Below are 16,656 nucleotides of genomic sequence, written 5' to 3'. Positions count from 1 at the left end.
GCTGGATTTCATTAAAATTTGTGCTATCCCTACTTTTTTAAAGGCCTGTTAATTCTTAAACATTTCTACATGACTAGAATTCTGGAATTGTGTGTGATTCTTCAAAATAATGATTCAAACAGGATTTTCATACTCACACTTTTAAGGGCTTCAATATTCTAATGTGCAATGCTTTTGAAATAAGTGTATAGTCTGCACATCCTATAAAAAAGTTGGTTCTTTGAAAGACTTCCCTGTCCACTGCTCACTCTCACTAAAAATTTGTGACATAAATCACTTTTCCATCTTCAGATAAGTTTAATTTCCACAAATGCTTTCAAAGTGTTAGAAAATTCTTTATTCATACCTGAGAAGAAATATAGATTCATTTGATTCACCATCAACAGCGCTTTTAGGACGTAATGCCTCTGGCTTTTCTGTCAAATAAAATATAACACGTTCGCCAACCTGAACTGTAGGAATATAATGTTTCAAATACTTATTTTATTAAATTTCATGCTAGAGCAATACATAAGATCAAACTGTAATCTCACCCATCTTGAAAGATCTGTTAAGTTGTTTATTTGATGTTCCTGGTGATGAAATATCTGGTGTTTTTTCACTCTCCAACTGATCATCAGACTTTCCAACTACAAATAGCTCAGTATTTCCACTGTTGTTCAAACAAACAAACAAACAAAAAACGACATTCTCTTTGAAGTTAATGCAGCTTTCACTGTACTCTATTTAGGTCAAAACTTTGAACAACTGGAACATGATTTCAAAAATAATTTTATTTAGAGATCACGTATTAGGGATATATAAAGCACAAATAATCAAGAGATCTGTCTGCATATCAAGCAGAATTTACCAGAATTCTTAGTAAGCTAAGAATTCACAACACTGAAACAGTTTTGAAAACAACTACCTTAAAGACACTGCCTACAACAGAATTTGCTCCTTACATAAAAATAATAAAATTAACATTGATTTCTACAACAGGTCAAAATTTAATATTGCAGGGATACCCAGTGTTATAGTGATACACAACAAGGTTGGACCCAGGCTACATTAGTTGGTTAATTTCCAATGATTTCAAATAGAATAAATTGCATAAAGGGGAGATTGCGGGACCGGAGCAAGTGACATGGTTCAAATGTCTACAAAAAAGTCATATGAAAAGCCATAGTTCAAGTCTACGAAAGCTCATGCTACCAACTTCTTTCTTTCAGTTAGTTTCAAAGATGCTACAAGATCCCATTGCATACTGATTTTCCAGACTAGCATGGCTTATGTATTTGAACAGTTCAAAAGAATGGTTGCAAAACATAAAACCCATAATATTTCATGATTTTTGTCACAGATTTTCTCCTCTTCCATTATAATGACACATGCTACTCAGTCACAGGAAAGCTTCCTCTCTAAAAAGAGGATTGCAGCCCAAGGCGAAGATGTGTAACTAAGGCCCAAAACAGGCAAAAGGTGGCCCAAAGCCACTGGCAAAGGGAGCGGTAAAAAAATCACTCCTGCCAATGGCTGATTTGGGATCATGACGGTGACCCTCAGCCGATTTGAGAGCAGGCTGTCTGGTCACCGCAGTCCCCAGCCGATTGGGGCTCAATTGTGGTTGGAGCGCTGCTCCAAACCACCAGTCTACTTCACCCTTATGTTAGTTTGTAACAGAAAATATAAGGTGGCATCCTAAAAGCTAGCAAATTCATTGTGGCATAAGCTTTCATGTATGCATGTGATGAAATGGGCTCTAGCTTGTGAAAGCATATGCTACATTACATTTGTTAGACAACATTCAAACTTTATAATGAAATGAATTCAATATACCTGGAGTTGGTGTCTGGTCCAGAGATAGATTTGTTGGCAATCTGAACAAAAGCATGTTTCCAGAAAGGATGTTGCAACAATTCTGTCCAGGTCAATCTTTAAACATACCACAATAAGGAAAATGATAAGATTGATGTATAAATGCTGTACAAATGCCACAAATTACCAGTTATTTGAAAGGAAAAAAAAATCAGTTAATGTACATTGCTACATCATCAAATCATCAGTTTACCTCTCCCGGGGATCCTTTTGAAGCAGAGAGACAAGCAAATTAAGGAAGTCTGAAGATGGTTTTGGAACTGCTGATCCTGTAAGTAACAAGAATATATATATTTAAGAACAAACAGGCTAAAAACAATAATACACTTTCAAACCTTATTACCCCCTTAAAGATGTAAAGTATAGAATTAAGATAATGACTGCTTGTGTTGATACCTGCAAGAAAGCAAGATATGCAACTATGGAAATGACTCCTGGTATTTGCTTTCTTCCATGTGTTATGGAACAAAAAGGCATGATGAGAGAGCTCCCACAAACTGTGTCAGTGGTATGGCAGCAAGCTTGATTTCATCAAAATTAAGAGGGAATGATATCTTCTATCATTCTGATTCAGCTATCAGTTTTATTCATAAGCACAGAGCAAACAGAATTAGCATACATGTACAGATGCAGAGCTGGTCTTCAATGATAAGTGAAAAGAGACATATATATTTTCTTCCACTTCGTACATTTTTAGACTTTTTTTACAAGACATAATTAAATTGCTTATCCTTGAAACACACCTTGCTGTAAAAGTGGAAAAGGATCTTCATTTAAAATCTGTTCTGTTAATTCGGTAATGCTTTCGGAGCAGAATGGTGGTTTTCCTATAAATATAACATATAGTTATTGAAAATTAAGCAAGATTTGAATAAGCTCCAAAATAGTAATTTAATAAATTTGTTTGCAACAATATTTTTGCACTGTGAATTTACTCAAAAAAAGATCTTTCAAGATCTCCACCATAAAAGATAGAAACTTATTACATAATTTTCCCCTCTAAGTGTAATATAATACTAATTGTCATGATACCTGAAAACATTTCATATAGCAAACAGCCCAACGACCAGAGATCACTGGCTATAGAGAAGTCGTTTCCCTTGATCACTTCTGGTGCAATGTATCTAGGCGAACCTGCAAAATAAAACCATGAAATCTGGTTTGCTCTGGTTCTGGAATAGATTCAACTTTACAAGTCACTAACAATTAAGTCATAAACCAACTTCTTGTCCAATCCTAAAACCAGTATTATTACTGATTTTATTAGTTCTGTTTTTCCCAAGTGGATGTGGGAGGTGGGGAGAGGAGAAATGGTTTGCCAGTAGTGACTTCAGGGAAATGCATCCTCTGACAGTTGGAATTCACATGCCCCCATTTGCTGTGAAGGCCCCAAGAATGCTGATTAAAACTCCACATACATTGTCCACAAATCACATCCCTTCAGTTCTTCCCAAGTGATCAACTCATGCCTTGCCCTTGTGCTACAGCTCCTTACATCAAGGAAACAACCATACGTATACTGTAGAGAAGAAGAGAGGCCAAGGAGAAGCTTGAAGGTTCAGATGGGAACACCTGCACCAACTTCACCGTTTATTAATTTTTGTATAACTATGTGGTGATTTAGACAAAAATCTGAATTTAAGTCAGCTGGCTCCTTGCTTTCACCAAAGTACATGGTATAGAAGGACAGAGTAGAGGCTGGGGTAAATAAAACAAATAAAAAAACAAATTAAAAGCAGAGGCAGAAAACAGTCTCCATTCACTGGTAACACTGTGGCAATACTACTCCCAGTCCAACAGGAGCTATGTAAGTGCACCAGATCATTTTAAATGGTAACTTCTTGGCTTGGCTCCATGTTGGTGTTGTTAATCACCATGGAGTTGATCTCAACTCATGGCTACCCTGTGGATGAGACATTTCCAGGAGTCCCTAAGCTCCACGTCTCTGCTTAGTTCCTGTAAATTCATACCCATGACCTCCTTGATAGAATCCATCCATCTAGCATGCAGCCTTCCTCTCTTTCTACTTCCCCCAACCTTTCCTAATATTATCATTTTTTCCAGTGAGTCATGCCTTCTCATGATGTAGCCAAATGAAATTTCTTCTTAACCACTTTCTTAACTGTCCAGCTCTCACATCTATACATAATGATAGGGAATATAATGGCATGTACTATTCTAACTTTCATGGTCAGTTTGTATCTTTGCTTTTTAGGATCTCCTCCAGTTCCTTCACAGTCGCCCACCCCATTCTTAGAGTTCTGATTTCTTGAATGCAGTCCCTGTTCTGATCAATATTTGAGCCAAGGTATGGGAATTCTTTTACGATTTCTGTTTCCTCATTGTTTAGATTCCATCTGTGTAGCTCCTCCATGGTCATTATTTTTGTTTTCTTTATGTTCAACAGTAAGCCTGACTTTGCACTTTCATCTTTGATTTGCCTTAGTAGTTGTTCTAGGTCTATGATGTTTTCTGCTAGTAGTATGATTTTGTCTTCATAAATTATATTGTTTATATTCCTTCCTATTTTCACTTCTCCTTCTTGTGTCCAAGCCTGTTCTTTGTCTAATATTTTCTGCGTATAAGTTGAATAGATAGAGTGAAAGGATGCAGCCTTGTCTGACCCCCTTGTCAACTGGGAACCATTCTATTTCTCCATTCTGTTTAGTTCCATATTGATCATTTCTGCCAATATAGTAATACTGCTTTCAATGAAATGGCCATTGAACTCTCTCTCCTCTCTCTCTCTACTACCCACCATTTCAAGTTTTATATAATTTTAATTAAATTACTGTTCCAGCTGTTAGCAAAGTACCTCTAAGTCTGCTTTTGAGTGTTTGTCCTCCGCTTTCACCACTGTCACCTCGCTGTTCTTCTGTTCCAATTAAAGCAAAAAATTCTTCCAGGTTTTCACCTTCTGCTTTAGCAAAACAGAAGTTACTGAACTTCAAAGTGCCAGGCCCTTCCAGAAGAATCTGTAATCAATATCAGTTCGGAATGTGGAATAGTGTTAATGATAAAAAAATACTTAAAAACCTGTTAATGATTTCTACAAATCATGTGTCACTGCAAAATATATTCCCTCTTACCTTTCCTGGTGTAAGGTCGCAAAAGAGGATTCCAAGTTCATGAATATGATGAAGTCCAGCAAGCAAATCAATACCAAACTCTCTTATAATATCTTCAGGTAAGTGTTCATCTTGAGCAATTACCACTTCTAGTGATCCACCTATTTATGGATAATGAATCATGATTTTTAAATAGAATTTCAACTAAGTGACCTCTATAATGCTGTGTATACCTTTGTATTTACATTTGTCTTTATGTAGCTTTATTTGTGGGTGGGGATGCCAGCCTGACCAAAAAGACCCCACAAAAGTCATCTACAGACTATTGAGAAGTTAGGATTTGAGGGCAAAGAAAATAAGAGAGCTTTCTCAATAACTTATTTTAAGCCATCTTCTAGATCCATAACACACTGCAGAAATAATTTGAGACCACTTTAACTGCCCTGGCTCAATGCTAAGGATTCCTGGGAACTGTAGTTTTGTGGGACATTTAGCCTTCTCTGTCAGAGAGCTCTGTTGCTACAATTCCCAGGATTCCCTAGCACTGAGCCAGAGCAGCTAAAGCAGTCTCAAACTGGATTACTTCTGCAGTATCTTTTGTCCTTCTAGCAGAAGGCAAAGACTTTCCTATAGACATTGCAGAATTCACTGTTTTAAAGAAAGGAATTTTAATTGTGTGCTATTAATAGTGGGGGACACATGAGTCTAACACTCTGTGTAGGTACCTGGGGGCCAGTACCATCACCTTATGCATTACTAGCCCTGGGAGACCTGGGGAAAAGAGGGGTGACACCCTAAAGGGGGAAAAGAACAGCATCTGTTACACCCCTGATGAGGGCTCCAGTGACTAGCTCAGCTGCCCCCATTTCTGCTGTGCCACTGTCACCATTCATATGCTGTGCAGCAACTCATACCATGCCACCACCACTGTTCATGCCATTCCACCATTGTTTGCGCCATGCTGCCACTGCTCTTGCTGTGCCACCGCTTGTCAGCCATGCCATGCCATCACTGTTCACCTTGCACATCCTGATCCCAAGGAGGTCCAACCAGGACTGACATCTGGCCAGCAAGTGGCTCCCTCTTAAATCAAATTATACTTCACCAGAGTGAAGAATGCAGCAGCTTCCTCTGACAAGGTAAATCAGCCTTGATTTAAAAACTATGAAATTAATTTTGTAAGTCTAAAGTTGCTTTAAAGAAGATAGAGGATTGCCCACATAACTTTATCTCTTTGTTATGTCAACCAGAGGTAAGAATAATATGATCCTTCAAATGTTGGTGGACTGTAATTCACAACTTTCGTCACTACTAGTTATACTGACTAGCCCTTGTGTGTGTAGTACTCCAACAACATCTGAAGCATCACACAATACCCACCCTTATGCTAAACAAAATATGCTTGATCACAGGGTCACCAAATTTGGCATCTAATGACACCAAAATGAAGACTTTAGTAAAGTTTTGGACTCCATCCATCAATTACTTCAGGTACCTCCCTGAACTATTACTTCAAAGAACAATTAATTCTAAGGCTATGCTAAGGAGCAGTCACTTTATATTTGGCTTAAAAATATCTTACCTGTGCATAATTCCACTACAAGCCAGAGGTGATTGCTTGTTTCATACCATTCATGAAATGTTACTATGTTCTTGTGCCTAATTTCATGAGTAAGGCGCACCTGCAACACATTATCAACATATATGGGATGGTTTGGGCTCAGTCAGAAAATGGAAGAAGAATTGCTCTTCAAGGATAAGATCTAGACCCAGATTTAGTCATATTTGGAACACAACAACATAATAGTTTTGTGGATTTTGGGGCTATGTGGCCATGTTCTGGAAGAGTTTATTCCTGACGTTTAGCCAGCATCTGTGGCTGGCAAACTCCCACCCTGAGGCCTTGCCATTCAACAACAGACCAACACAGAGATTAACATATAAATCACTTCATCTCAGCCCAGGGTCACATAGTGTATATATCCCACTTACAGTGCACTCGCGCTGTAGGCAGGTGCCCCATATGCAGCTTCCAGCTTACACGGAAGCTGTGCGATGGGAGTGAATGGCATGTGTGCCTGCGGTGTGCACACTCTTCCATGGCATGAGCACAAGCCCCATTCAATCAAATGGGACTCGAGCTTACGTGTTTTTTGGCTTACACGGGGGGGGGGGGGTCTGGGGGTCTGGACCCCGAATAAACCAAGGGACCACTGTACTTTCATGCCAGCATTTGCTGGCAAAATGTCAGAAATAAGCTCTTCCAGAACATGGCTGCATAGCCCAAAAAACCCTGAGAAAACAATGGATGCTGGCCGTGAAAACCTTTGACTTCACACCAACATAAATTACAAGTAACAGGCCCTGATGATTTCAACCTACACACTCTTAACTAAGAACATATTCAATCTCATGAATTAAAGGCATGTCTGTTCCAAAAAGGACTGAATAGAGAGAAATCCTTCTTATATACGGAGAAAGAAAAGAAAACAGCATTAATAAAGGATTTGACTTATTTTAAAGCTTATATTTAACGAACATATTAACAATACATGTATATTTCAATTTTAAAAGTAGATGTGTTCCCATGCTTTAAAAGAAACTTTGGTAGAAATAAATTGGTAAGACTGGGGATATGATCACAGAATAAAAGCACCACAGAAAAGAACAGTAGGTCTACATATTTCAGCAACCTTTTCATTCAAAATTAACATTATGGACTTCTGAATCTTGCAGAGGTCACATGAAAACTTCTTCCAAAATGCATCCTGGGATTACTATTTTTTTTCTTTTTAACTGCATCCACTTTTCTTATGATTTCCATTTTTCTGGCAAAACTTATAGATCTATTTCTTTAACATGTCAGTATATCTGGTGAGGCAGGCTAATCTGCCTTCCTTTTCTATTTTGTTCTTCATGTATGCTCAGTAAGGGATTCTGGGGGTTGCTGTTTATCTTGCCTGTTGTATGTAAGTACATAAGCAAGGATGGGTCAGAAGATTAAAAAACTGAAGATAACTGGTCTAATAATCACTGAGGATTACATGTAGTATGAAGTAATCCAAGTCTGAAAGGTTTCAAAAGTATTTCCAACAATTGCTGCAGATCATAGCAATCTAATTAGCATAGGGAGCCTCTCTGAAGGAACATGTCCAGAACACGAGTGCCTGAAACCTACAAGAAAATCCTTTTAAATTAAAGGTGTTTACCATACTCAACTGTATGTGTACATCTCTTTGCAAAACAATAAATGTAAAAATGTAATCCTTACCCAATTTGTAATTTCAGCTCTTTTGCATTTATCACTGCATAAAATAGCAACAAAGTGTATTGTTCCTTTTCTTCTGCCTTTATAGACAACTGTCTTGCTCCCCCTTCCAATTTCTTCATATAAAATAAAGTTTTCCATGACAATGTATGTCGTATCAGATATATCAGTGTACAACCATTACACCACCTGCAAGACAGAAAGTGTTTCTACTGTAGTACATCAAGAATTTATACTGTTTTTTAAAAAAGGTCTGCGCCATGTAACTTTAAATGTTCAGTAAAGTGATTACAATGTACGCAATAGAGAAAACAATAACATTTTACATGCTACATCTTTGATCAGGAAAAAAGTGTTAGCTAGGGTTGCCACATGTCCTTTTTGGTCCCAGGCTTTACCAAGGTAAACTGTGGTGTGAGCTGGAAGAACAAATGTCAGCTGTACTCCTAACAGACATATCCCCCAGCATTTATCATTCAATAGTAGCCTCATTAGAGAGCCCACATGGTGCAGTGGTTTAACACTGACTCTGGAGACCAGAGTTTGAATCCCTGCTGGGTCATGGAAACCCACTGGGTGATTTGGACAAATCATATGCTCTCAGCCTGAGAGGAAGACAAAGGCAAATCCTCTCTGAACAAATCTTGCCAAGAAAATCCAGTGATAAATTCATTTTAGGGTTGCCATCAGTATGAAATGACTTGAAAGCACACAACAACAAATGGCCACATGGTGCCTGTTGGCCTACCTTTGCAAGATTTTATGGAGTTTGGGGTTTCTTCTTGTGGGAACCGTTAACTCTTTCAAAGGGGCTCTCTCACCAGCCAGGCTTTATGCTGGTTGGTAAAGAGCAAAGGATTGCAACATGTTAACAGGGGGTGGAGAATAACAGCTAACCCAGTAGACAGGCTAGCCAGTCAAATTAATGCATACAAGAAAGGCAAGATTCAATTATTGCGGGGGGGGGGGGATATATCTATATCTAAGAATTTAAGGTGTTACTTCTTTCACTACTCCACTGTATTAGACACATTTATGGACTGGAGAGCAGCTTTGGTGCAGCTTCCGGGCTCTTAGGATGCATGCATCATTTAAACAGCATACCTACAAAGTGACCCGAAGCAGCTTTATTTTGGCCTGTCTGTATGGGGCCATAGTTTAGATGTTTAAGAGAAATCAAACCACTTCTTCAACTAATTAATTGATTTGGGCAGATATATATGTATTTAGAGGTGGTGGATCATGGATAGAAAATACAAGTACTTAGGGTATTTTTTTACCAGTTGGATGAAATTTTCTGAATCCTTGCCAAACTAGCAGGGTACTAACATCCTTCAGAAAACCAAGGGGATACTACAATCATGCCATTTAATACTGCTCTGCAAGTGACATAAAGAACTGAGGGGCTTAGAGGGTTGAAAATTTCTGATTCCCTGTCAAACTAGCAGGGTGCCACTATCCTTCAGGAAACGGAGGAGATTCTACAATCATGTCATTTAATACTGCTCCGTACATGTCATAAAGAATTAAAGGGCTGTCTCATAGAGAATGAAGCCTTGTTTATTTGTTATTCCCCAAACAAATATCTTCCCCACTCTAAAAATAGAAGAAAAAAATAATCTAGACCCTGAAAAATACACTCTCTATAAAACAACAGCATATTTAAATATATCTCTTGCCAAGATGCAGTCAGAAACATGCCAAATAATTTTGTGATCATCATCATGGGCAGAAGCTCAAACTCAAATGATAGAAAGTTCTGCTGAGTTATAAGTTTCAGATTTCCTAGGTCAAAAATCTAAAAACTCTGGTAACAGACAAGGGGGTATTATCTTAAAGGCTAAAGATGAGGCATAGTTTTATTCACAGTTCTGGAACCAAAATGCCAGGAATCATCAATCTAAACAGCCCACTTAATTCTTTGTTGGTGTGTACCTTCAAATCATTTCCGACTTATGGAAACGCTATCATGGGGTTTTCTTGGCAAGGTTTGTTCAGAGTGAGGTTTGCCACTGCCATCCTCTGAGGCTGAGAGAGTGTGATTTGCTCAAGGTCACCCAGTGGGTTTTCATGGCTGTATGTACGTATGTTTATCGTATTTTCTTGCAACATGTAAGTATATCATGTATTATTATGAAATAAATCTGTTAAGGTTATCACAGGATTATGTTGGTGTCTAGTTTTTAGTATTGAAAACAGGCCAGCCACTATCTCTTAGAAAATTCCTGTTCTGATAGTGGCTTCAGAGAGAGAAAGGCAGCACAGGCTTCACCATGGAGGGATGTCAGTTTGCCCTTTCATTTCTGAGGGGAAGACTAAGGTCCAAAACACACTGCAGAAATAATCCAGTTTGGGACCACTTTAACCGCCTGACTCCGCGCTAGGGAATCTCAGGAATTGTAGTTTATTGTGGCACCAGACCTCTCTGACAGAGAAGGTTAAATGTCTCACAAAGCTACACTTCCCAGAGTTCCCTAGCACTGAGCAAGGGCAGTTAAAGAGGTATCAAACTGGATTATTTCTGCAGTGTGTTTTGGAGCTAAATAAAAATCATCTGGAACTGGGAAGAGGTTTCTAGAATTCTCTACTTTCTTCACCAGACAGTTCACCTCACCTTTCCAACGTAAAAAGCAAGTCCAATAGGTCTCCTTAGAAAGGGAGTACCAGCACTCCTGGATCACTCCCAGGAAAGTTTATTGCCTCTTCTGTTTCTGAGAAGAAGAAAAAGATTATTGATACAATTAAATTTGTGTAGCCAAAATTGATATAGCAGAGGCAATACTAAGGAAAAATCCCTTCCCAAGCAAAATTTCCTAGGAAAGTGTACATAATCTGTGGACATTCCTTCATCCAAGGTTCTGTGTCCTTAACAGGGACTGCAGATACATTCCAGTTTGGCACCACTTTAGCTACCATGGCTCCGTGCTATGGAATCCTGGGAAGTGTAGTTTGTTGTGGCACAACAGCTCTCTGACAGAGTAGGCTAAATCTCTTCCGAAACTATAAATCCCAGAATTCCCTAGCATTGAGCCACGGCAGTTCAAAGTGGATTAGTTCTACAGTGTCGGTGCAGGGTGACCAAGTGTCCTCTTCCTCCAGGACCTGTCCTACACTTGAAACTTCTGTCTGGGAGGAATTACAAAACGTCATCCATTTTGAGACTAAGGTGCATTAATTTATATTAGTCTTTTTAGGTTTTATTGCATTATGGCCCACATTTTTCTTGACTAGCCCACATTTTGCGGTGCCTTGTCCTCCTTTGCAATGAGGAAGACATCTGAGCAGCCTGTTTGGAGGCACCCTAGGATAGCAGGGCAAAAAATGGGGCAAAGTCAGCACTGGAATAGCTGACTTTGACACAGCTATTAAGGGTCCAAAGCACATGGCAGAAATAAACAAATCTGAGACTGCTTTAACCACTCTGGCTCAGTGCTAGGAAATTCTGTGACTTGCAGTTTTGTGTGACATTTAGCCTTCTCCATCAGAGAGAACTCTGGTGCCACAATAAACTACAATTCCCAGGATTCCCTAGCATTGAGCCAGGGTGGTTAAAGCAGTGTCAAACTGGATTGTTTCTGCAGGGCGGACTGCCCCTGAGATAATACCTTTGGTCCCAAAGACACTGCAGAAATAGTCCAGTTTGAGACTTTAACTGCCCTGGCTCAATGCTAGGGAATCCTGGGAATTGTAGTCTGTTGTGGCAGCAGAGCTCTCTTTGACAGAGAAGGCTAAATGTCACACAAAACTACAAATCCCAGAACTTCCTAGCTGTTAAAGCAGCCTCAAACCGTGTTATTTCTGCAGTGTGTTTTGGAGCAAAGGCTCACTTGGACCAAAGGCATGAATTCTAGGGGCTCTCTGCCCTGCAGAAATAATCCCAGTCTGGGACTGCTTCAACCACCTTGGCTCAACGCTAGGGAATTCTGGGAACTGTAGTTTTGTGAGACATTTAGCTTTCTCTGGCAGAGAGTTTAGGTACCTCAAAGGGGCTTAAGGAGACTACGTGTGAAAGGGAGCTAGGAGTCTTAGTAGACCACAAGTTGAACATGAGTGTGATGCTGCAGCTAAAATGCCCAATGCGATTGTAGGTGTGGTTTTTATGGGCGAAGGAGAGGAAAGTGGTGGCTTTGGTTAACTGGTCCCTTCAGGCTCTACTAAGCGGGCCAATCCCTTGGCAGAAGCGAGAAGCGGGGAAACCAGGACCGAACCAGGCTCCCGGTCTCGCGAGAGCGAGGGCTTGGTTCGGTCCTGGTTTCCCCGCTTCTCGCTTCTGCCAAGGGATTGGCCCGCCTCCCCGCCACTACTTTGCTAACCACGCCCGCCCGCCCCGTTTTCCCGAAAGCCACCAATATACCTGCTCCCTCGCGGAGTCTTTGCACCGTTAACCGTATAACGGCCGAGCCCCGCCCACTGGCCTTTGCACGCGCCTGGGGGCACTTCAGTCTTCCTCCCGCCTAGCTCTCTTTCTCCTCCAAAAGGTTGCTCGTGACTCTGGGAATCAATGTAGCCAATTCCAAACCCCCCCCCCCCATGGATTGTGTTTTGGACTAGTCCGACCTGGCTTTGTCAGTATCTTGGATACGGCTTGGGACGCCGGAAACAGCACTTGTGGGGGGGATATGAGACGTAATCACTGACTCCTCCTCCTTGGCATCCCCTCCCCGCCCCCGTTTTATCCAAAGTTCCCGGATGTTCCTCGCCCGGCGCAAACATACAGAGAGGAGGAGCTGGGCCCCGTTGCTATGGAAACCCCATCCTTGCCTTCCCCAACATGAGGCCTGTAGTTATGGGCCTAGAGTTGGCGCTGTGTAACGGCCTTTGTTAATAAACACTCCTGAGTCTCATAACGTCTACAGTGGTCCCTCCATATTCGTTGGGGTTAGGAATGAAGGACCCCCATGAATGTGGGAAAACTACAAATAAAGGAAAACACTTGAGGGGAAGCCTCTCTAGGAATCTCTAGCTCCTCCAGTGCAACTCTATGGTCAGCACCTGCCAGAGGTTGAGGCTGGAGGACCTGCAAATGCCTAGATATTAGTGTTTACTCTAGGAATTCCTCTAGGTTTTCCAGCACAACTCTATGGTCAATGTCTGGCAGAGACTCCTAGAGAGGATATAGTCAAACCCACAAATAGTAGAATCTGCAAAAGTCAAACCCACAAATGTTGAGGGTTGACTATTTCAATTTCCACCCATCAGTAATGTCACATAAAGCATTAAAAATGTTCCATACTGTCCACTATTACCAGGGACAAAATGTAGGACAAATTCAAGACCAAACTGTAAGGCAACTGCAGGACAAAACTCAGCCAAAAATGTGGGACATTTTTAAAAAATGAGGACCTTAAATGTCCTACATTTTGGGCTGAGTTTTGTCCTGCAGTTGTCCTACAGTTTGGTCTAGAATTTGTTCCACATTTTGTCCCTGGTTATAGTGGACAATTATGGCAACCCTAAATACATCCTGGCCCACCCAACACCTCACTGCCTGGTCTGCCTGTATCTGTACCTTCAAATGGCCTATCAATTTAGGGTTTGTTCTTGTGTGCCTTCAAGTCGTTTCCGACTTATGGCGATGCTAAGACAAACCAATCTTGGCAAGTTTCTTTAGAGGGGGCCTGCCATGGCCATCCTCTGAGGCTGAGAATCATAAATCCTATCCACACTGCAGAAATAATCCAGTTTGATGCCACTTTAACTGTCTTGGCTCCGTGCTAGGGAATTCTGGGAACTAGTTTTGTGAGACACGCAGCCTTCTCTTTCAGAGAGCTATGGCACCACCACAAACACCCAGAATTCCCTAGCACTGAGGCAGGTCAGTTAAAGTGGTGTCAAACCAGATTGTTTCTGCACTGTGGATGCAGCCATAGAAACATGAATTGGAGGGCCATCCAGTCCAACCCCATTCTGACATGCAGGAACACACAATCAAAGCATCAAAGCACCCAGCTGCAACAGATGGCCATCCAGCCTCTGTTTAAAAACCTCCAAAGAAGGAGACTCCACCACTCTCCAAGGGAGAGAATGTGATTTGCCCAAGGTCAATCATTAGGTTGACATGCTTGAGTTGAGATTTGAACCCTGGACTTCAGAGTCATAGTTGAGCACTCAAATCACTATGCCACAACATATGATTTATGAACCACATGGATTTCATAAGGTTTTCTTAGGCAAGGAATACTCAAAAATAGTTTCATCAGTTCCTGCCTCTCTGAAATATCACAGTATCTGGAATTTGTTGGCAGTCTCCCATTTGAGTGCTAACCAGGGCTGACCCTGCTTAGCTTCCAAGCTCAGAGAGGATCGAGGTGCCCCTAGGGTCCCCAAATGGTGCCCTTTAAGAGATTTTGGACTCAAGTTCCCAGAAGCCTCAGACATGTTAGCTAACAGTCTGGAATTCTGGGACCTGAAGTCCAAAATCCCTTAAAGAGCACAGTTTGGGGACCACTGGTGTAGAGCAACACAAAGCTGGAGGGAGGGAGCAGGACTGAAGATGGGATGGAACACTAGTCCTTTTGCTCTACGCACAATCGTAGCACTATGTTTCCTATTTAGCTGCCAGGGCTACATCCTATGAAATTCTGGGGCTTGCAATTTAGTGAGGTACTTGATGCACCCTTTGAAGAGAGTTCAGAAACTCCAGTCAGTACAAAGATCTGCAGCTAAGGTGTTAACTTGGGCTGGTTACAGGGATCATACAGCTCCCTTGCTCCAGGAGATCCACTAGCTTTTGACAGTCTGTTCCTGGGCAAAATTCAAAGTGGTTGATATGACTTATAAAAGCCTATACAGTTTAGGTCTAAATCATCTGACAGACCATATCCCAACAGCTCCACCAAACTCTGGCTCCTGACTCAGAGAGAGGCCTATCCTAGGCCCAGGCCTTGCTCTCCTTCCGGCCTCCTTCCTCTCTCAGCAGCCATCTTCTAGAAGGTTCTTCCCCATGGTTGCCCTCACCCCACCAGTGATATCCTCCTTCTCCCCATAGAGAACAGTGGGGCCCCCACAGTTTGCATGAAACAAAGTCTGTTTTCATTGAACTCTCAGAAAGCAGGTGCCACTGTCTCAGCTTCCCATTTGGACAATATTGGAATATTTTGGGATTCCAGATCAGGGAGATGCAACCTGTTCCTCTTCCCAAAACTGCAAACCCCCGAATTCCCTTGAATGGAGCCATGGCAACTGCTCTTGAATATAATATAATATGCAAAGATCAGGCAAGGAATGGCTTTGCTCTTTGCAAAAAAGATGGGAAAACATGGGCCCTTGGTATCTGCTGGGATTTGGTTTGGATAGCAAAATCCATGGGTGCTCAAGTCCCATTATATAAAATGGATGACCTTGGGCAAGTCACACTCTCTCAGCCTCAAAGGAAAACCAATGGCCAGGTGGAAGATGCACAACACACACACACACCCCTACATGACGGAAATGCCATTCATTCTGGGCCATGAAACCCACTGCGAGGGAACCTTGGGCAGCAGACTCTCTCTCAGAGGAAGACAAAGGGTAAAGTGAAAGGCAAGCCTGAAGGCAAGGAAAACCTGGGAATAGGGTCACTAGACACGAGTTCAAGGCACGCAGCACACCCCCAACCCCCAAGGCACACACTCTCAGCCTCAAAGGATGGCAATGGCAACCCCCCTTTGACAAAACCTACAAAGAAACTCCTGTGATAGTGTTGCCTTGGGGTCCCCAGAAAGGAATTGAAGGCACACACACAACACTCCTCCAAAGATTGGGAGGAAAAGGAGGAGGAAGGCTTAGAGGAAGGGTCTGAGGAAGAAGGAGGAGGAGGAGAGCTTAGAGGAAGGGCCTGAGGAAGGAGGAGGAGGAGGAGGAAGAGGGCAGGCCTGAGGAGGAGGAGGAAGAGGAAGGCTTAGAAGAAGAAGAAGCAGCTCCTGGGCAGAATACTTTTTGGTTGTTGCTTATTATTATTATTATTATTATTAAATTTTATTTATTTATTTAAAGACTTATAAAGACTTATTTATAAAGATAATCTCAGGGAGTCTCTATATCATCATATCAGGAAAACTTTTAGGTGTTGTTAAGATTTAGAAATGCTGTTTGGGGTCCCTTCTGACTTGGGGCCCTTTCATACTCCATTTTGGGTTCCCTGAAGACCTCAAACTGCCAACTGCCAAGGTAGCTGAGGCAGAGGCGGCCATTTTGTATCCTGGCGGCCATTTTGTGTTCTGACAGCCATTTTGTCTTCTGGTGGCTATTTTGTGTTTGGGGGCCATTTTGTGTTCCAGTGGCCATTTTGTGTTCTGGGGGCCATTTTGTGTTGCTTGTGACTGTGGGGAATAATGTTCCAGAACCTTCTCTGAGGCCTCAGTTGAACAGAGGCCTCTCTTTCTCTCCTGAGGCTCCAGAGTCAGGAGGCCAGGTTGGGCCAAAAGGAAGGAAGTGTGTCTCTTTGTGTGTCTTCGGTGTGTCTCTTTTCTGAGAGGGTTTTCT

The 16,656-nt window shown here is 41.6% G+C and overlaps 1 protein-coding gene across 6 annotated transcripts in view; it reads right to left on the bottom strand.

The window, feature by feature from the left end:
* Positions 1-15,946, bottom strand: part of ULK4 (unc-51 like kinase 4) — a 206,120-nt gene extending 190,174 nt beyond the window's left edge. For 3 of the 6 annotated variants that reach the window (XR_016281919.1, XM_089532752.1, XM_089532756.1), the window contains exons 1-12: positions 12,548-12,794; positions 10,808-10,904; positions 8,197-8,382; positions 6,508-6,607; positions 4,947-5,086; positions 4,673-4,832; positions 2,890-2,991; positions 2,601-2,684; positions 2,051-2,126; positions 1,819-1,914; positions 534-652; positions 347-416 (exon numbers count right to left, since the gene is read on the bottom strand). Coding sequence is in view for 5 of the 6 variants with exons in the window: in XM_089532752.1 (XP_089388878.1) it covers positions 347-416; positions 534-652; positions 1,819-1,914; positions 2,051-2,126; positions 2,601-2,684; positions 2,890-2,991; positions 4,673-4,832; positions 4,947-5,086; positions 6,508-6,607; positions 8,197-8,334 (1,085 nt within the window). In the remaining variant the exon portion in view is untranslated. Of the gene's footprint in view, positions 1-346; positions 417-533; positions 653-1,818; positions 1,915-2,050; positions 2,127-2,600; positions 2,685-2,889; positions 2,992-4,672; positions 4,833-4,946; positions 5,087-6,507; positions 6,608-8,196; positions 8,383-10,807; positions 11,602-12,547; positions 12,795-15,853 lie in introns of those variants that run through there. The other 3 variants (XM_089532754.1, XM_089532755.1, XM_089532753.1) reach the window with 3 other exon arrangements.
* Between the last annotated feature and the right edge of the window lie 710 nt (positions 15,947-16,656).

The sequence above is a fragment of the Sceloporus occidentalis genome, unplaced genomic scaffold (assembly GCF_023333645.1).
Source record: "Sceloporus occidentalis isolate IW3139 unplaced genomic scaffold, rSceOcc1.0.p SCAF_7, whole genome shotgun sequence".
Lineage (NCBI taxonomy): Eukaryota > Metazoa > Chordata > Lepidosauria > Squamata > Phrynosomatidae > Sceloporus > Sceloporus occidentalis.
Note: the sequence above shows the minus strand (reverse complement) of the source record. Positions and strands in the feature narration are given on the sequence as shown.